The 21,423-nt window shown below is 37.9% G+C and overlaps 1 protein-coding gene across 1 annotated transcript in view; it reads right to left on the bottom strand.

The window, feature by feature from the left end:
- Positions 1-21,423, bottom strand: part of NUFIP1 (nuclear FMR1 interacting protein 1) — a 39,750-nt gene that overhangs the window by 2,617 nt on the left and 15,710 nt on the right. Inside the window, exons 6-8 of the mRNA XM_081214421.1 lie at positions 20,733-20,825; positions 16,875-17,068; positions 7,917-8,033 (exon numbers count right to left, since the gene is read on the bottom strand). Coding sequence (XP_081070547.1) covers positions 7,917-8,033; positions 16,875-17,068; positions 20,733-20,825 — 404 coding nt within the window. The remainder of the gene's footprint in view (positions 1-7,916; positions 8,034-16,874; positions 17,069-20,732; positions 20,826-21,423) is intronic.

Here is a 21,423-nt window from a genome sequence, read left to right as displayed (position 1 = left end):
TGATCTTTGATGTTACTATTGTAATTGTTTTGGGTCACCACAAACCATGCCCATATAAGACAATAAACTTAATTCATAAATATGGATGTTCTGACTGCTTCACCTACCTGCCATTCTCTCATCTCTCTCCTTCTCCCCAGGCCTCCCTATTCCCTGAGACACAATACTGAAATTATGCCAGTTAATAACCGTGCTACAATGGCCTCTGAGTGTCCAAGTGAAAGGAAGTGTCTCATGTTTTTCACTTTAAGTCAAAAGCTGAGACAGGCCAGAAGCTAGGCCTCTTGTACCAGTTAGCCAAGTTGTGAAAGCAAAGGAAAAGTTTTTGAAGGAAATTAAGTGTTACTCCAGTGAACACACAAATGATAAGGAAGGGAAACAGCCTTATTGCTGATATGCAGAAAGCTGTAGTGGTCTGGACAGAAGATCAAACCAGCCACAACATTCCCTTAAGGCAAAAGCCTATAATCCAGAGCAAGGCCCTAACTCTCTTCAATTCTTTGAAGGCTGAGAGAAGTGGGAAAGCTGCAGAAGAAAGGTCAGAAACTAACAGAAGTTTAAAAGAAGCCGTCATCATGACATAAAAGTGCGAGGTGAAGCAGCAAGTGCTGACGTAAAGCTGCAGCAAGTTATCCAGAAGACCTAGCTAAGACAATTAACAAAGGCGACTACACTAAACAACAGAGTTTCTATGTAGACGAAACAGCCTTGTATTGGAAGAAGATGCCATCTACAATTTTCATAGCTAGAGAGAAGACAATGCTTGCCTTTAAAGCTTCAAAGGACAAGCTGACTCTCTTGTAAGGGGCTAATGCAGCTGGTGACTTAAAGTTGAAGCCAATGCTCCTTTACCATTCTGAATATCCTAGGGTCCTTAAGAATTATGCTAAATCTACTCTGCCTGTGCTCTATAAATGCAACAACGAAGCCTGGATGACACAGCACATGTTTATGACATGGTTTACTGAATATATCAAGCCTCTTGATGAGACCTACTGCTCAGAAAAAGATTCCTTTCAAAATATGACTGCTCACTCCTGGTCACCTAGGAGCTCTGATGGAGACGTACCAGGAGATTCATATTGTTTTCATGCCTGCTAACACAACATCCATTCTGCAGCCCATGGACAAGGAGTAATTTTGACTTTCAAGTCTTATTATTTAAGAAGTACATTTTGAAAGACTATAGCTGCCATAGATTAGTGATTCCTCCTATGGCTCTGGGCAAAGTCAATTGAAAACCTTCTAGAAAGGATTTACCATTGTAGATGTCAGTAAGAACATTCATGATTCATGGGAAGAGGTCAAAATAGCAACATTAACAGGAATTTGGAAGAAGTTGACTACAACCCTCATGGATGACTTTGAGGGGTTTAAGACTTCAGTGGAGGAAGTAACTGCAGATGTGGTAGAAATAGCAAAAGGGTCAGAATTAAAAATAAAGCCTGATGTGTGACTGAATTGCTATAATCTCATGATAGAACTTTCACAGGTGAGGGGCTGCTTCTTAGAGATGACCAAAGAAAGTGACTTCTCGAGATGAAATCTACCCCTGGTGAAGACTGTTGAATGACAACAAAAGATTTAGAATATTACATAAACTTAGTTGATAAAGCAACAGCAGGTTTTCTAAGGACTGACTTCAATTCTGAAAGAAGTTCTACTGTGAATAAGATGCTATCAAAGAGCGCTGCATGATACAAGAGACACTGTTCATAAAAGGAAGAGTCAACTGATACAACAAACATCACTGGTGTCCTATTTTAAGAAACTGCCACGGCCACCCCAGCCTTCAGTACCCACCATCCTGAGCAGTCAGCAGCCACCAACATCAAGGCAAGACCCTCCCCCAACAAAAAGATTATGACTCACTGAAGGCTCAGAATGGTTAGCATTTTTCAGCAATAAAGTATTTTTCAATTAAGGTAAGTACACTGTTTTTTTTAAAGACATAATGCTATTGCACACCTAACAGTCTACAGTATGGTGTAAACATAACTTTGATATGCACAGGGAACCAAAAAATCTGTATGACTTGCTTTATTGCAGTGGTCTGGAACAGAACCCACAATATCTCTGAGGTATGACTCTATATATGCAGCGCTATAGTATCATTTGAAAGTATATTGTGATAAGTTAAAGTTGTATCCTATAAACTGTAGACCAACTCCTAAAAAATAAAACAAAGAGATATACCTAATAAACAGATAGAACCAAAAACAGATGAGACAAATAGAAACAAATATCGATAATTACAACATTGATTATAATTATTTATTTAAATACCCCACTTAAAAGGTTAGGTGGTATACAACCCAGCAATCCCACTACTGGGTGTATACCCTGAGAAAACTATAAATGAAAAAGAGTCATGTACCACAATGTCCATTGCAGCTCTATTTACAATAGCCAGGACATGGAAGCAACCTAAGTGTCCATCAGCAGATGAATGGATAAAGAAGATGTGGCACATATATACAGTGGAATATTGCTCAGCCATAAAAAGAAATGAAACTGAGTTATTTGTAGTGAGGTGGATGGACCTAGAGTCTGTCATACAGAGTGAAGTAAGTCAGAAAGAGAAAAATAAATACCGTATGCTAACACATATATATGGAATCTAAAAAAAAAATGGTTCTGAAGAACCTAGGGGAAGGACAGGAGTAAAGACACAGACGTAGAGAATGGACTTGAGGACATGGGGAAGGGGAATGGTAAGCTGGGACGAAGTGAGAGAGTGGCATGGACATATATACACTACCAAACGTAAAATAGATAGCTAGTGGGAAGCAGCCGCATAGCACAGGGAGATCAGCTCGGTGCTTTGTGACCACCTAGAGGGGTGGGATAGGGAGGGTGGGAGGGAGATGCAAGACGGAGGGGAATATGGGGATATATGTATACGTATAGCTGATTCACTTTGTTATACAGCAGAAAGTAACACACCATTGTAAAGCAATTATACTCCAATAAAGATGTTAAAAAAAAAAAGGTTAGCTGGTCAGACTGGTAAACAACAACAAGACCAACTACATAATGTCTACAAGAAACCAACCTTAAATTGCAGGCAGTCCTTGCTTTGCGCAATTTGAACTGAGATTAAGCCTCAGGAACAACGCAAGGTAAGGACTGCATATATAAAGTCAAAGGTTGAAAGTAAAAGGATAGAAGAAGATACTGTGTATACAGCAATCATAAATTTGGAATAGCTATATCAATATCAGACAAAGGAGACCTCAGCACAGGGACTATCGACAGTGATAAAAAGAGACAGTTCATAATGATAAAGAAGTCAATTTGTCAAGAAGACAAAACAGTAACACCTAAAAACAGAGTTTCAGTATACATGCAGCAAAAGCTCACAGAACTGAAAGGAGAAATAGACAAATCCATTATTAAGGTTGGAGACTTGAATACTCTTCTCTCAGTAACTGAAGAACAATGAGACAGAAGATGAGCAGGGATATGAAAGACCTGAGTACCATTAACAACCAATTCAAACTGACAACACTCGACCCAACACACATTCTTGTCAAGTTCACATAAACATTCACCTTGTGTTGGGGTATAAAACGAATCTCAATAAATTGAAAACCTGAAAGCATACAGAATATGTTCTCTGACCATAACAGAAGTAAATAAAATCAATAACAGAAAACTATCTTTAAAAACCCTCCAAAAATTGGAGCTGAACAACAGACTTCTAAATAACCAGAGTTAAAGGATATATCACAAGAGAAATTTTAAAATATTTTGAAATAAATAAAAACAAAATGTGTCAAATTTGCGGGGTGCAGCTAAAGCAATGCATGGAGGCAAATGTATAGCTCTGAATGCTTACATTAGAAATGAAAAAATCTAAAATCACTTATCTAAGTTTCTACTGTAATGAGGTAGAAAGTGAGGAGGAAAGAAAGAGCAAAAGTGTGAAAATCAATTAGAAATAGACAACAGGAAAAAATCAACAAAGCCAGAAGGCAGTTCCTTGAAAAGATTTATAAAATTAATAAACACCTAGCAAGATGATCTGATCAAGAAAAAAGGGGGGAAAAACCCCAATTAATAGTACAAGGAATCAAAGAAGGAACATCACTATAAATCCTACATATGTCACAAGAAAATATCACAAACAACTTTATGTCAATAAATTTGACAATTGGTCAAACTGAAACAAATTCTTTTGAAAAATACAAATTACCAAAATTGGCTCAAGGAAAAAGTGGAAAATCTGAATAGTGCCATACCTATTAAGGAAATTTGATTAATTTAGAATCTTCCCCCAGAGAAAATGCCAGGTACAGATGGCTTCACTACTGAATCCTACAAACAAGAAAAAATTGCAGCAATTCTACACAAACCCTTAAAAGAGGAGGAGGAAACAGATCCCAACTCATCCCACATCCAGACAAAGCCTATAAGAGAAGAAAAACACAGACTAATATTCCTCAAGAACACGGATACAAAAATCCTTAATAAAATATTGGCAAATCAAATCCAGTAATGTATTAAACAGGTAATACACCAAGACCGAGTAGACTTTATCCCAGGAATACAGGGTTGGTTTGACATTTGAAAATCAACTGGTGTATTTCACCATATTGAGGAAAAAAAACAACAACCATATAATCAGTTGAAAATTCACAAGTATTAAGATAGGAATTCTCTCCTCTCAGCCCCAAATGGTTTTTCTATATTTTTGATTACCATGAATTATAGGCTGATGTGATATAAAGAGTTCTATTCTAGAAGTCGGGAACTGAGTTCAATTGCCTGGACAAGAGTATAACAGGCTAATCATATGCCTCAAAACTCTCAACATTCAAGCATTACATAGGACTGAATGTGGAAATTACATTTGAAAGGAAATACAGGGTAAGTGTTAGAAGCACAGACTCTGTTACAAACTGTTAGGTTCAAGTTCTAGATTCAAGACTTCCTAGCTGTGTGACCTTGGAGCAGCTACTTATCTCTGCCTAAATTTCCTCATAAGTAATGGCACCTACTTCATGAGGTTACTGCAATAATTAAATGAGTAAAGCACATTAAACAGTGCCCGAAACAGAGTAAGCACTATATAAGAATTTGCCCTGATAGTGATTTTAATGTGCCTTCAAACTAATGGGGAAAAGAGGAAAAGAAGAGAAATATAACCATAAAACAATGGAGCTAAGAATTCACAAGTGGTTTGCAGAGTTCAAAACTATGGGAATAATAATTAAAGGCAAAAAAGAAAAACTAGAGCACTATTTTCTATTATTCCCTTTCCCTTCAAGTATTGCTCTCCCAGTCCAGGAATAAAAATGTCAAATGACTCAGAGCCTATATTGTCAATTCCCTGCTAAGGAATGAGGAACTGGGACCACTTATATGTTTCTGAGGTTCACAACATTTTCCGGCTTAGTATCATATTTTAATGTAATATTTATCAATCCAAATAGATTTAAAACATAGCCACTGAGTTTTTTCAAACCTAAATCACTCTTTTTTGTTTGTGGCCTTTTGAATCAATTTTCAGTAAGTATGGAGGTCCCTCAATCATAGTCAAACCTGTTTGCAGAAACAAAACAATTTTGGCGAGTTGCAAAACTGTGCTTAACTTCTTTCTCACATGGCGCGAACAAAAACAAAAAACTAACATGCAAGACCCAGGATAGATAAAACGTCTGGAAATACTGCTCACTGAAATTTTCTTTCCTATCTATATCTTAATGATTCTGACAGCCCCAGAACCAAGTATATAGCCTCTTCTTTTGCTCAGTCTTTCTGGAAGGACTCTTTCCTTGTTTAAAATTCATTCTGGAAAAGCACTATTCATGTTTAAGATCCTCTACACACTTCTATGTTAATTCCTAAGTTAAGACAGGTCTTAAACATGAAAATACGGTCATTAAAATCTGTGAGAAAGAATCAGACTGCTTCTCTCCATTTAGAACCCACTTAAATAAGCAGCCTTCTAGGTGCTACTTCATGGTTCAGAGAAGGCTCACTTTATTTCCTTGGTTTATTTATCCTGAAGTCCCTCTGTGTCAATATCCTATCCTATCCTATAGCCCAGAATTAACACTGAAAGCTAGAAATTTGCTAGTGACCTGGATGGCTTAATAAAGCTGAATTCAAATTACATAAAATAATTCTTAAGGCTTAGGAATGTGAAGCAAGGACTTTTTCCTTAAGGCAGGACATTTCAGACAATTAGTCAAAATGAATTCATACAAAATCAAATATATCTTTTAACAGACAACATCTTCTGTTATGTACTAGAAAAGAAAAGCTATGCATTACTGTGCAGGAAGAAAGCAAATGCCACGCAAAGAAAGACTGTAATGGAAGGCAATATAGTTGGCTTCTTTAGACATTTAAGTCCCTAAACCTAAGCTTTACATCAGCTTTGCCATATACTAGCTTTGCAAACCTACCCTCTTGAAGCTTAAGGGTCTATAAAATGGAGGGTTGAAACCTCAAAGATCCCTTTCAGTTTCCTTTCTTCCTTCTAATTTAAAAAATAGTGGCAGCCTCAAAATGAAGACATGAGTATAAAATGTTTTATCTTAGGAATGAGAGAAGAAAGCATTAGTACAGCTTGTTTTTATGGGATTCAGTAATCTGGTAATAGCTCTCTTTGCTATCACCTGTCATAAATACAAACGATAAGCAGGAAATGTAATACGTGTTTAAAGAATAACTTCATCTTCATATCAGTATAATGGAAACAAGAGTAAAGAAATAAATACTGTTTTTCTTAAGATTAAAAAAAAAAAGAAGAGGAGGCAACCACCTGCTAAGGAATACTCTGATAAAGCCAAAGTAGTTTATATTTCAAAATTCAACTAGCTTTTAGCCAGTTACCATAGTAAAAGGAAAAAAGGAAAAAAAATTCCTGTTATAGATAGATCTAAACCTTAACTTTCGTATTAAAGCCCAACCCTTCCTTCAACATCTCAACTACACAAACATTGATTTTCTCTAACCTAGCCAACATTAAAAGTCCTGCCAATTTCATCCAATTACATTCAAACCTTCCCTTCATCCTACATATTCACTTTTAAGACCCTCTGTTCTTGAGTACAGCCCCTACTGTGATTACATATCTGAGACACACACTCATGAATTCTCTCATGGTTGGCTGGTGAAGCCTAGATAAAATGACCACGCAGAGTCAGGTACACAGGCACAATAGGACACATGCTTATTCACTAAACAAATGCTGGATTACTGATATGAACCTTGGGCTAAGAACTGCCATACTGCCAAGCCTACTTGCAGCTCTTTTAAGTGGCCCTAAAAGAGACGCTAGTGATTGAGCTGGTTTATTATCATCTTTAAAGGTTAACACACGTATCCTGAACAACGTTAACTTCTCAGAAAGACTATATGAAGGACTCCGTGTCTCTCAACCTTTAAAGTACATACACAGGCGAATGCAACGCAAGTATAGGGTTACTGTACCTAGATAATTTAGGTAAATGAGCTCTATAAAGAGCAATGTTCCATATACATGTAAGGAATGTTATTATCCTCTTTGTCACAAAGGACCTCGCTCTACCTACTAAAGGTGCAAAACATGTTAAGACAAGGGTTCTTGAGAGTAGAGAGAAGTAATTAACCTTCTTCACTATATCTTTTAGAATTTTCTTTAATTTCACTAGTGGATATTATCTCTTCCCATTCCTATTCTTTCATTATTGTTTGCCCTTTTCTCCTAGAGGAGCAATACATTTCCCCATTTCTCCCACTTCATTTCATCCCATGTTAACTTCTGAATCAAATGAAGAAGGAACTGGAGGATCAAAGAATGTGCATGACACAACGTGTCCTCAGATACATACACATGAAAGGATGCTACTGATGCACAGTGTACATCAAAGGCAAAGAGCAACGAAACAAACCTAACTGTAACAACTGAGGCCATGACTTACCTTCTGGCTCACTCTCGGACCCCGAGAGGCTGCCATAGCTGCTCATTAGGGAGCACAGGGCTGGTGTCACTTCCTTAGGTATGACGGCACTTTGTGGTTTCTCCTCTTTATCAGACTCTGGAATAGAAAGACCGAAGAGTACAACTGTATACCAAAAATATCTACAACCATAAAAAAGAAAGCTGATAGCCCCCCACTCCCTCATGTGTTAGTGAAAAGAAAGTAATTTCTGATCATTTCCTCAGTCTTCTCAAAAATGAAATCCAGGAGACTCAAAAAATTTCCCCTTGGTTTAAATTTTTATGGTCAGATAAGCTATATGCTCCAAAGAGAAAACAGAGGGGCAAATGGAAGCTATACACGACTCACGACTTCTTACCATGCTTCACAGGTTATGGAACTTGGGCCTTCTCTAAATTAACTAGACGGTCTTTGTTATTATTTTATTTTATTTAGGCTATTAATTAATTTTATTAAGGTAGCAGGAAGGCCATAAATTTATTTGACTTCACTGGATTAGGATCACAGACTCTGAAAATTAGATTTAGAATAAATAAAATATCCACTCTTTTTGTTGTTTTTAAGACTGGGTTAGAGGGCACATATAACGTTTCAACCATTCTATAGCTAAAGGCACAAAGAGTTACGCTGAACTGAACCTGCCCCCAATTTTTATTATTTAGAACTTCTAAGAACTTAAGTAAACAAGCCAACTATGAGAATTTACCAAGTACTAAGAGCCTGCCAAAGGTAAAGTGTTTGATCAGACCCAGCAAGCCTAGCTATAGCCCCCGGACACCACCTATTATGTTTATTTTTGGCAGCTCTCAAAATGTATTACATCTATTCTAAACAAGTCAGTAACGCCTGACTGAAGAATGAAGACAGTAAGTAACCTGTCTGTGTAATGAACCAACTCAACCCACAACCAATATGAAATGTTTCAAGATAGTACTTAACGTTTACTAAGTCAGTCCAAGGGAAACCAAAACATGCCAGGAGGAAACAGGAGGAAACTTCTTTGTGAGTATGGAATTACCACCTTCTGGTGGATGAAGTTAAATCCTCTCTCCTCCACCAACCCACACTGCCCAGCAGCAGACCCTCCAAAAACTGCTCCTTGTCAATTTTTAGCTAACTTATTACCTTTTCTCCTGAATTAATAAAGGGCAAGGAAAATATGCAGTTATATATATATATATATATATATATATATATATATATATATATATATATATATATAAATAAGTTACTAGTGGATAAAACAGAATCTGCAACAATATTAGTATAGACACTGGTCATCTCATTGTTTGAATGCTGATGTACCAAACTGTAGTATGTCCTTTTAAGACCCAAAGAGAGGCACGAAAAAGTACAATACAGTTGACTATATAATGCTCTTTAAAAGCATGAGCTCATTTAATCCTTATGAAGTATCACCTTCACTACTTTTTTTTTTTTTTTGGTTGCATTGGGTTTTTGTTGCTGTGCATGGGCTTTCTTTAGCTGTGGCGAGCTGGGGCTACTCTTTGTTGCAGTGGGTGGGCTTCTCATCACGGTGGCTTCTCTTGTTGCAGAGCACGGGCTCTCGGAGTGTGGGCTTCAGTAGTTGTGGCTCACAGGCTCCAGAGCGTAGGCTCAGTAGTTGTGGCGCACGGGCTTAGTTGCTCCGCGGCATGTGGGATCTTCCCGGACCAGGGCTCGAACCCGTGTCCCCTGCCTTGGCAGGCAGATTCTTAACCAGTGCGCCACCAGGGAAGCCCCGCCTTCACTATTAATTACAGGTGAGGAAACCAAAATTCAGAGAATCTGAACTGGATGATCCTTCAGGTAACAAATCTATAGAACACATGGGTCAAGTTTAAACTCTGGCTATCTGATTCCAAATCCCAATTCTTAACTAGTGGGCTAGAATATCTCCTACAGATATATAAAGTCCTCTTCTTAAAATTAAGTCATCTTACCAACATGTCTCTCTGGTCAAGAATGTTAATAAATGTCTTCCAGCTATAGCCCATTTCTCTGTTCCCTTTCACAGCAAAACCCCAAATAACTATTTATATAATTCACCAGGGAATACCCAGGCCTGAAATTTCCTACAGCTATCTGACAGGCTCCAGAATCTACTCCAATCTGTCTTTCAGGCCCACCACACCAGTGAGCCTTTTTCTTCCAAGTTCACTGGATTCCTCTGTGTTGCCAAAGAGGAATACTTGTTGGTGCTCATCTTATTTAACTTAGTGACGACATCTGACAGTCCAACTGACCCTTGAACAACACGGGCTTGAAGTTCATGGGTCCACTTATGCACAGATATCTTTCGATAGTAAATACTATTGAAACTGATCTGCAGTTGGTTGAATCCATGGATTCGGAACTGTGGATACAGAAGAACTGCATTACATGGAAGGCAGACTACAGGTTACACTTGAATTTTCGACCACGTGGAGGGCTGGTGCCCCTAACCTCCCAAACTGTTCAAGGGCCAACTGCAGTCATGTTTTACTTTTAAAAACATTTCCTTCACTTGGCTTCCAGGAACCTTTCACTTGGCTCTCCTTTCCCAGTCTCCCTACTAAATTCTCTTCATTGGCCAACTTCAAAATTCTTGAATGTCCCTGGGTCCAATCCTCAGCAACCTTTTCTCTTTATGCCTCCTCCTCCTCCTCCTCTTATGATCTCATTTTATCTCAAAGTACTATCTAGGTGCTGGTAAATCACAAATATATACCTCCAGCCTTCAATTATCCCCTAAACTCCAGAATAACCTAACTGCTATTCAACGTCTCTACTTGGGTGTCAAACAGGCATCTCAAAGGTTAACATGTCCAAAAACAAGCACTTGATTTCTCCTCCAAACATGCCTGCCAGTAGTCTCCATCTCAATAAACGCCAGCTCTTCTACACGGTTACGCCAAAACCTAGCAATCACCCTTGACTCTTCTCTTTTTCACATACCATATCCAATCTAGCAACAAGTACAGTCAGCTCTATTTTGAAAATATATCCAGAATCATACTCCTCCTCATCACTTCACTTCTATAACCCCAGTCCCAGTCAACATTTCCTACCTGGTCAGTTCTAGCAGCCTCCTGAAAGGACACCCTGATATGACCCGCCCACCTCTGCAGTCCATTCTCCACCTTAACACATCACATCACCTCTCTGCTCAACCTCGGAGTAAAGTCCCAAGTCCTTTGCTGCCTACAAGACCCTACTTGATCTGATCCTTCACCACTTTCTTCCTGGCTTACTCCACTCCAACCTTGCTGTTCCCTGAATACACAAAGCACGCTCTCACCATGGGATGTTCGCACTTGTTGCTTTCTCTGCTTGGAAAACTCTCCCCTCAGGTCTCAGTCCCTAATTTTACTCAGATTTCTTAATGTCGCCTTATCATACAGATGCCGTTGCTGATTATATAAAACAGCACACCCCTTTCTCCAGCTGCCATTCTCTATCCTTTTCCTTAGCTTTACTCATCGTTATGAAGGATATCAACCCCTATTTACTGAAGCTGCCCCAAGCAGAACATAAGGTACAGGAGAGAAGGGGTTTGGCTTTGTTCAGTACTGTATCCTCAGAGCCTAGAACAGTACATAAGTGCTCAAGAAATATATGAAGAACAAACTCTTGCATGAATGAGTTAAGGACAAGTTCAAAAAGGCTAACTGGTACAAAATGATAGAGCTATGCCGAGGTGGTGCCACAAAAGAAACCTGATTTTGTCTGGATTCAGAGCTTATTCTTTTTTCTTTTCAATAAAATGATTCCATTTTCCTTAAAAAAATCACATACATGTGTATAAGAAAAATATTGAAGGATATAAAACAAAACGTGAGCGGTGGCTGTCTGTAAGTAGGTTGTTTTTTATTTTGCTTTTCAGTTTTTTCCTCACATTTTCTGCATTATTTTTGTAATCAGAAATGAATAGAAGAAGAAAACATAGGAAAATAAAACCTGGAGGAAAGTGTTTCCTCACAATTCAATTCAAGAAGTGGACCACACAGCTTTAACTGGCCTACATATCATCCCTTTCCTGCCTCCCTTTTTTTCTAAACTTTATATTTTGAAACAATTTTAGATTCACAAGTGTTGCAAAGATAGTACCAAGAATTTCCATATACCCTTCACCTAGCTTCCCCTAATATTAACATCTTACAAACCACAGTACATTTACCATAGCTAACAAATTAACATTGGAATAGTACTACTACCTAAACTACAGACTGTAACGTAATTTCACCAGTTTTTCCACTAATGTCCTTTTTTCTCTTCTAGGATTCAATCCACCATATCATATCACATTCAATCACCATGACTCCTTGATCTGTGTCTTCTCCAAACCTGTGACAATTTCTCAGTATTTCCTTGCCTTTCATGAACTTGACTGTTTTAAAGACTACGGTCAGTTATTATAGAATATCCATCCCTCAGCTGGGTCTGTCTGATGTTTTCTAATGATTAGACTGAGGCTGTGGATTTGAGGTAGTGACCTTCTCATCATATATCAGGGGGTACATCTCAACCTATTACTGGTGATATTAACCATGATCCCTTGGTAGTCTCCACCATAATGTTACTATTCTGCTCTTTCATTATTCTATTCCTAGAAACAAGTCACTAAGTCCAGCCCACATTCAAGGGGAGGGAAATTAAGCTCCACCTCTTGAAGCAAAGAATTTTAGACGTACATTAAAACCACAACGTGAGTGGCTGGTGTACTCATCATGAGGAGTGTCACAAAGCTCACTACACTTAACTGCCTTCCCAAGGGTTAAGAGCTAGGAGTTCATACAAATGAATACCTCTTTTCCCCTATTGCCTTTATGGAACAAAGCACAATTATACGCTGTAACCCCAAGAAGATTTATAAATTCTCACAAAGAAAAAGCTATATCTTGAAAAAATCACTCTAAAAAAATGGGAACTTTGGTTTATAGTTTCCAAACCTCAAAACCAGGTATTTAACAATGGGCATTCATGATTTCTGATGTGCTAGGCCAGCTTACTTTCTCACTTGAATGTCTACCTTTTTAACAACAGAAGCCATCTAGCTTACCTCGATGCATAGTTAGACTGATGTCCCAGTGTTCTATGACAAGAGCTATATTTGTTATGATGAATGACTAACAAACTGGATCCTTTGTTTTGTGAACACTGAGGCACTTTAGTCAGTGATGCTCAAGGACACATTACTGACCAGCTGCTTTCCTTCTAGCCCAGACAATACTTGTTAAAACCACGGGCCAGGAAAGCCACAGAAGAACATGCTGTATTTAAACAAGAGCTGAGCACCGCCAAGGAAATCCAGTGACAACAGGCCACACTCAACACTCACAAGCTGAGACTCCAAATGACGGGCTTTCCTTTTGAAACAATGTCCATTCCCAATTGAAAGCATCTGCACAGGGACTTCCCTGGTGGCGCAGTGGTTAAGAGTCCACCTGCCGGGGCTTCCCTGGTGGCGCGGTGGTTGAGAGTCCGCCTGCCGATGCAGGGGACGCGGGTTCGTGCCCCGGTCTGGGAAGATCCCACATGCCGCAGGGCGGCTGGGCCCGTGAGCCATGGCCGCTGAGCCTGTGCGTCCGGAGCCTGTGCTCCGCAACGGGAGAGGCCACAACAGTGAGAGGCCCGCATACCGCAAAAAAAAAAAAAAAAAAAAAAGAGTCCACCTGCCAATGCAAGGGACATGGGTTCAAGCCCTGGTCTGGGAGGATCCCACATGCTGTGGAGCAGCTGGGCCCGTGTGCCACAACTACTGAGCCTGTGCTCTAGAGCCTGCGAGCCATAACTACTGAGCCCGTGCGCCTGGAGCCTGTGCTCCGCAACAAGAGAAGCCACCGCAATGAGAAGCGTGCACACCGCAACGAAGAGTAGCCTCTGCTCACCACAACCAGAGAAAGCCCACGCGCAGCAGCGGGGACCCAGTGCAGCCAAAAATAAATAAATAAATTAATTTAATTTAATTTAGAAATTCTCCATCTTTAAAAATAAATAAATAAAGCATCTACACGATTAATAAGGGTTCACATACTGCCAACTACCATCAAAAAAAGGTGGGCTCAGGCAGTGATTTTCTAAACGTGACATGAGGTTTATAGAGATTCTCAACAACTACTATCTTGTCTAAATGTGAATGCTGCTGTCTAGATAAGGTTCTAAGCCCAAAAAAGGCAAAAAATAAAAGAAACTGGGATCTTCATTTTTAAAGTGACCTTAGTGCTGAAAAGTGTCAAGTGCGACATTTGAGCATGAATAGGGCCACACTGTCATAATGCTGCCCTGCCACCGACAACTTGAATAACAAGCACAACTAGATCTTAATGAAGGTTGATTGGCTCTGGCCCATGTGAAGGAAGCTGCCTCCAAACAAGGTAAAACTGATAAATTGGAAAGCTGAGAATCTGAGAATATCTAGGGCATGTGAAAAAATGGTACATGCGGTTTTCTGTAGGTATACCTGGAGTGGAAAGCTGAAAAACCAACACTCTGAAACATTGATTTGGAAAATGTGAAAGTCCAGAAGAAATCCCAGGGAAAGAATAACATAAATTTAAATGGAATCTCTCCTACAAAATTACGCTACCATAATTTGATTGTTGGTATTTTGATTTCCTCAAAGAACAATATTATAAATTTACAGCTTACTTTTAGGATTTTTTATTATTATTCAAGACTTACATTTTCATCTCTGACCTTCAGAATAGGTAAGCGTTTCAACATTAAGCCAAAACAAAATTACTTGCTATCTCTCATTCAACTGCTCGTAGATCTGACTGAATGCTTTCTACCATGAGGATGAAAGGCATTTAACTATTGTTTCTCAGGTCTAAGGTGTCTCTTGAAGATCTAGATACAAATAGAAGCAAGATATACTCATCTTTTTGTTAGTGTTTCACCAGATTGATACACTGAAACACTTCTTTAAAAATGAGAAAACAGAATTACCCAACCAAAGCTAACAATGCAAAAACAGAGTATTCAGTGCTACAGAACCCTTCAAATGTTCATTTAGAAAACTGCATAAAGGGAAGAATTATGTAATTTTCAAATCAGTAACACTGTTTATAACAGTAGTCTTCACATTTGTGTTTCAAGTATTTTAATGACATGGAAGTTTATATTTAGGTACAGATTGTATTTCATCATCAAGGTCACAAACTGTAAGTTTGAAGAAGTATGTGGGCTCTCTCCAACATTTTTTGAAGGAAAAAAAATCAGTGCCCAAGAGTAAATTCAGCCCTGGCCCAAAATGTCTTCTGTCTTTGCCTTGCTAGCAGCAAGCATAAGATGCCTTTTTAAAACTCTCTCCCACATCTCAACTATCCTAGACTCCTACAATATTTTTTTGGCCAAATTCAGACTTCACATGTAGAGGTAGTATAGTATACTAGGAGTTAGACACCTAAATTCTAATTCTGGCTCTGCCATTAATTAGCAGCATGACTAAGGTAAATTACTCACTCTAAGTTCCTTGGTTCGAAAATGGAAGTAGCATCTGTACATACGTAAAACGTTGTCAGGAGGAAAAGAACTAATATATACAAAGCATTTAGAGCACAGAAGTATTGGGTTGGCCAAAAAGTTCGTTTGGGTTTTTCTTAAGATGTTACGGAAAAACCCAAACGAACTTTTTGGCCAACCCAATACCTTACTCAGTAAGGTTACCTTACTCAGTAAGTGTTAGTTGGTGTTAAAATAATTTATTATTATTATTCCTACTAAATTTTATCTTGTCACTCTTAGCCCAGCATTCCCTTATGCCAAGATCTTTTTCCATCCTGATTTAGTCAATGAAGTAGTTATACCCCTGTTTCTTCCCATCCATAAATTCAGGAATCTGCCACGGGACTTCCCTGGTGGCAGAGTGGTTAAGAATCGCCTGCCAGTGCAGGGGACATGGGTTTGACCCCTGGTCTGGGAAGATTCCCCATGCCGCGGAGCAACTAAGCCCGTGTGCCACAACTACTGAGCCTGCGCTCTAGAGCCCACAAGCCACGACTACTGAAGCCCGCGCGCCTAGAGCCCGTGCTCCGCAACAAAGAGAAGCCACCGTAATGAGAAGCCCGCACACCGCAATGAAGAGTAGCGCCCGTTCGCTGCAACTAGAAAAAGCCTGCGCGCAGCAACGAAGACTCAACACAGCCCAAAATAAATAAATTTATAACATAATCTGTGATTGTCGTAGAAGCCGCTTTCCCCCAAGCTGAGCAGAGCCTGCTAGCAAACTTGCAATGTAACATCAGTAACACCCCTTTGCAAAAGAAGAATCACTAGCAACTGGATAAAGCCTCACATCGTTATTAGAAGGAAAGGTGGTAAAATATTTACATAAACGTTTTTATTTTTCAGAAGAGAAATGAAGCCTTAGCGGTGTCTTTCTGTGACAGCAACATTTTGGTCCTTTAATTTCTCAACTTATAAGCAAGAGTGAACTTATCTCCTAAATTCTAGAAGAAATTTAAGAAGAAACAATAAACACACATAAATATATTCTATGCTCTGAGGAAGAACAGTATTATTTAAATATATGGAATTAACATTATTTACCCAAAGAGACCGTGTTCATGCTGAGCAGCATAAATACTGGCTTCCATTGGAATTCCCGCTTTCTAGGTGGGAAAATTCACATAATGGTGCAAATCTGAATCCACAACATCTATACATTCAAATTAATCTTAAGAAAATTTCCAAGATTATATGATACTAAGGAAATTATCCAATAAATATAATCTTTCTCCCACATTCTGCCTGCCTCATGCATTCATTCCCAAGATTCAGAAAAAGTTTCTTTAAACAAGGTTTTTGACAAAACACTCCTATTAAGAACAAAAGCATCATTCTCCCTTTTTACATTTTTTGCCATTAAACTCTCCCCAAACAAGGATGTGAAGAATCAATCTCTGCATCACTGGCTATACTCTTAAAAACACGGTGTTTTCTTATTTAGCTTACCGGAATCAGTGTTTACCAAAACACCCAGAGGGTCTGAATTTGCCTCTGGTGTACTTTCAGGCTTTGAATCACACAAGGGATTGCCTGACCCAATGGCTGCTCTCTGTCCAGCATGACCATTTTTCCATTTGTGACGTTTGCCAGGACTTCTGATTTTTGCCATCTGTGAATGTCTGGCCATCCCCTTCATCTTGCTGGAGTAAGAAAAATGCAATTCTTAATATAAAAGGCACTGACCTTTCAAGAAAAATTTGAAAAAGATTACTGAATGCAAAAGAAATTTAGCTGACAATCACCTGTCACCTAGTACATTAAAGAGACCAGAATAAAATAAATTCAATGGCTTCCAAAGTAGAACTTTAAAAGGATAACATACCACAATACACCATACTTTATCAATTCCAAATTGCACATTTCCTCCCATAATGTAATCCCTCTGAAACTGGGCTATGTTGTACAATCTACAGTAAGTGAATTTAATTGGCAGCATTCTTTCATTCCTATTATACATTAAGATAAAATGTTCCTTTCCTTAGACTTTACAAAGTGCATTAACTCTTATCCACTTAATTGTAAGTAGCCTTAAAGTTTCTGACGCTTTTACAAATATGCTACCTTGTTTCCTGTTTAAACTTCATGGTTTTTGTCTAAACTTCATGGTAACTCCTTGAAATAGATTAGAGAGGTATTACTCTCTTCACATTACACGAGGATAAACTTAAAGATCACAGACCAAGCACAATTTCACAGCTAACCCAAATCAAGTGCCCTCTCAAACCACAGCAATTACTACTCTTAGGAGGAAAACAAATACTTATGTGAGCACATACTTACGTAAACTATGCATAGGAAAACAAAGACCATTTTAAAAAAAAGGTTCATTACATATACTCTCAATGGACAATAAAACAAAGTAAGAAAATAATACCAAGGCACATAATAATCAAATTGCTCACAGCTAGTGAGAAAGAGAAAATCTTAAAAGCAGTCAGAGATAAAAGGTATTTTATATAGAGGAACAAAATGATGGCAGCAGATTTCTCTTGGAAACAATGCAAATAAGAAAACAATGGGGCAACATCTTTAAAATACTGTAAAAGTTTTAGAAAACTGTTAACCTAGGATTACGTATCTAGCAAAAATATCTTTCCAATAGGAAGGTAAAATAAAGATCTTTTCAGACACACAAAGCTGAAAGAAGTCATCTCCAGCAGACCCTCACTACAAGAAATGTTATAGGAAGTCTTTCAGGCAAAAGGAAAATGGTATCAGATGGAAAGATGGATCTACGCTAAAGAATGAGGAGTACCACGAATAGTAACTATATAGGCACCCCAACCATCAGCTAACAAACCCCCAGCTGTGACTAAGCCTTGTCAAGATCACCAGATAACCCCCAGCTGACCCCAGATATCTGAGCAGTTAAGACTATCATATGGAGAAAAAAAAAAAAAAAAGACACCTATTAAGGGTAAAAAGGCAAGCCACAAATTGCAAGACTATATATATCTGCACTACCTATACTCTACGCAAAAAAGGATTTGTATCTAAGTAAATAACCCCTACTAATCAAGAAAAGCAACCCAGTTAAAAAGTGGTCAATAGCACTTGTGTTTGTCTAATTTCTGGACAAAGACTTCTAGACAGGGGCAAAAATAAATCCTCTTTTGCAACCCAGAACTCATTGTTCAGTATGAGTTTTGATACAGGTAAGAAGGAACATGATACCTAAAAGAGAATCAAGTGATGGGGGTGTCTTCATAAACATAAAGGTTGCTTCCAGGACTATAGAGCTGATAATTTCCCTCATATCTTAAGCTTTTAAATTATCAGCTGTATTGATTTAGTACTGTAATTTTAATGTTGACATGAAACAAAGATGGCTTCTTTTTTTAAGCTTTTATCTTGAACACAGTGTTTGGATTTTAAAAAGGTATTGGCATATCCCAATGATCTGTACTGTTCTAGGGTGTGATGGCTTAGGAGTGAATATGGTTTGAACCTAACACATTTTTAGAGGATGTCAAATTCAGAACCAAGCAGGTCCATCTCCTGACCCTAAACATGGTCCTAAAGTAAATCGCTTGAGGAAATTGGATCCCAAAGATTACACGTGTGGAATTTTGAAGTGTGTCCATATTCCCCTGGAGATCAAAGAAGCCCAACTAAAAGAATTGTGGGCTAACATAACAACTTCTTTTTGAAAGGGCTATTTTATCTTGAAGATTATGAGTTTGGAGGAACTAAGGTGATTGGCAGTAGAAACAATCAGAACACGTGAAATTCCTTAAAAATTTATTAACTTAAATAATTTTGTCTATGTTACCCGTGAATTTAAAAAAACGCCAAAAAAAATGATCAAAGACTTGAACTGGCACTTCACAAGAGAATATCGACACGACGGATAAGCATATAAAAAGATGTCCAACATCGTTAGTCATGAGAGAAATGGTATAACATGAGGAAAAGGTATAACAATACTATGCATTGACCAGGACACACAGCAATTAGATACAGAGTCAGTAGGAGTATAAATTAGTACAAGTGTTTTGGAAAACTGTTTGACTATATCTATTATAACTAAATACCTAGTATGACCTAGTGTGTGTGTGTATATGGCCAATGTAAACAAGAAACAAGTACTCATGTCCACAAAAGACACTTAAAAGAATGTTCATAGCAGCTTTATTCATAATAGCCCAAATTGGAAACAATCCAAATGCCCAATAGTAGAATGAATATATATTCTCACAATTAAGTTCTATATAGCAGTAAGAATGGATTTACAGCTATACACAACAATAAGGATGAATCTCACAAGATAATTTTGCGCCACAGAAACTATACACTAAAGAAGACACACTATATGATTCCATTTATACAAGGTTCTAAGAACAGGTAAAATAAATTTATGATGATAGAAATCAGAAAAGAGGTTACCTTTGTGGGGAGGCATGGAACTAAGGAGGGCCTAAGAGAGAAACCTTTGTGAGGTAAAGATGTTCTATGTATTCTTAATGTGTGGAAGTTACATGGGTATGTAGGTATGTGAACGTATATAAATTCATCCAGTTGTACACTTCAATACAAAACAAAATGGAAAAACTTCTATGAATGTGAGGCACTGGGGAAAATGGGATGTCTCATATACTGCTGGTGGGAGAGTAAACTACAATAGCTTCTGTGATAGGTATTTAGCAGTTACCCATCAATATTATAAATACACATGTCTTTTGACTCAGCAAAACCACTTCTAGGAATCCATGCTCAGAAATATCTGCACATGTGTAAAATGTATGTCCAGGGCAATAATGGCAACTTTTTATCAGTAAAAGATTGGTGAAAACTTAAATGTCTGTCAATAGAGAATTGTTTAAAAAAAAAAAAAGACCCTACGGGATATTCCTATGCTTCTTACACACCCTCAGAGAATGAGGAGTCTTGTTTATATGTCAATATAGGACAATCTCCAGGTATATTATTTGGCTAAAAAAAGCAAGATGTACAATAGTATCAAAAAAGGAAAAAAAGACTATTACCTATGTGCTATATAAAGATGAAATATCTTTAGAAAGATAAAATGGGTTGCCTCTGGGAAGGAGATCTGTTTAGCTAGGATACAAAGACAGAAGAGACTTGTTACTGTAAATCGTTTTGAAAACCACATAAATGTAGGGTACTACTTATTTTGAAATATAATGTTAAAATTTTTAAGTAAAAAAGTTACAAAAGCAAAGATTTCAGAATTGAAAGTATAGAGGTTTTAGGATTTGGGTGTATGCTCTTTTTTACTATTTATAAGTACATACATGCATTTAAAATAAGCATTGAGGGTGCAAGCAATTTTAAGGAACTTACCCATACTGTGTCGTTGTCAACACTGCTCCCCTCTTTTCCTTTTCAATTTTTAACTTTTTCTTCCTTTCGATATTAGCCAGAGTTGGGTAATTTCTAGAAAACAATAAAAGTCCATTATAAAAGGGCTTTTAGAGTAAATTTTAATTATGCAATCAAGCAATTGCTGCATTTAACAACTTTTGTTTAATGACTAATGCAGTAAATTGATATAAACTTTTAATTCCTTCTAGAATTTTTTTAAGGGTGAAAAAGTAGACTATAACAATGCTACTCAAAGTGTATACCAGCTGCCAGTCCAAACTCTACTACCAGTCTGTTACCAAGTAAGGAGCTTACAACAGAATTTAAATCACATATATCATATAATATGCTGAAACTGATATATAGTTCATTTATTTGGCACATACCCATAAATACTATAAGCAAAAATGTATTTTCTTATGCATCTACTTATGCAAATACATACTAGGAGGTATATCCAAAGTTACCAAGATGAGGAAGAGACAGTTGTTAAAAAAAAAGCTACAGTCTACCAGGAAGGTTAAGAAAAGCATGGTTATTTCTAAAGACTAGTTATAACAAAAGACAAAATATAATAAGTACCCTCAGGAGTATAAGGGAGGGTGGGAAGGAAAGATCATATCTAGATGGAGAAATCCACAAAGAAAGGAACATGAAAGACACTCGTCTT

This window comes from Mesoplodon bidens (genome assembly GCF_964165515.1).
Source record: "Mesoplodon bidens genome assembly, chromosome: 17".
Lineage (NCBI taxonomy): Eukaryota > Metazoa > Chordata > Mammalia > Artiodactyla > Ziphiidae > Mesoplodon > Mesoplodon bidens.
This window is presented reverse-complemented; position numbering and strand designations above follow the sequence as displayed.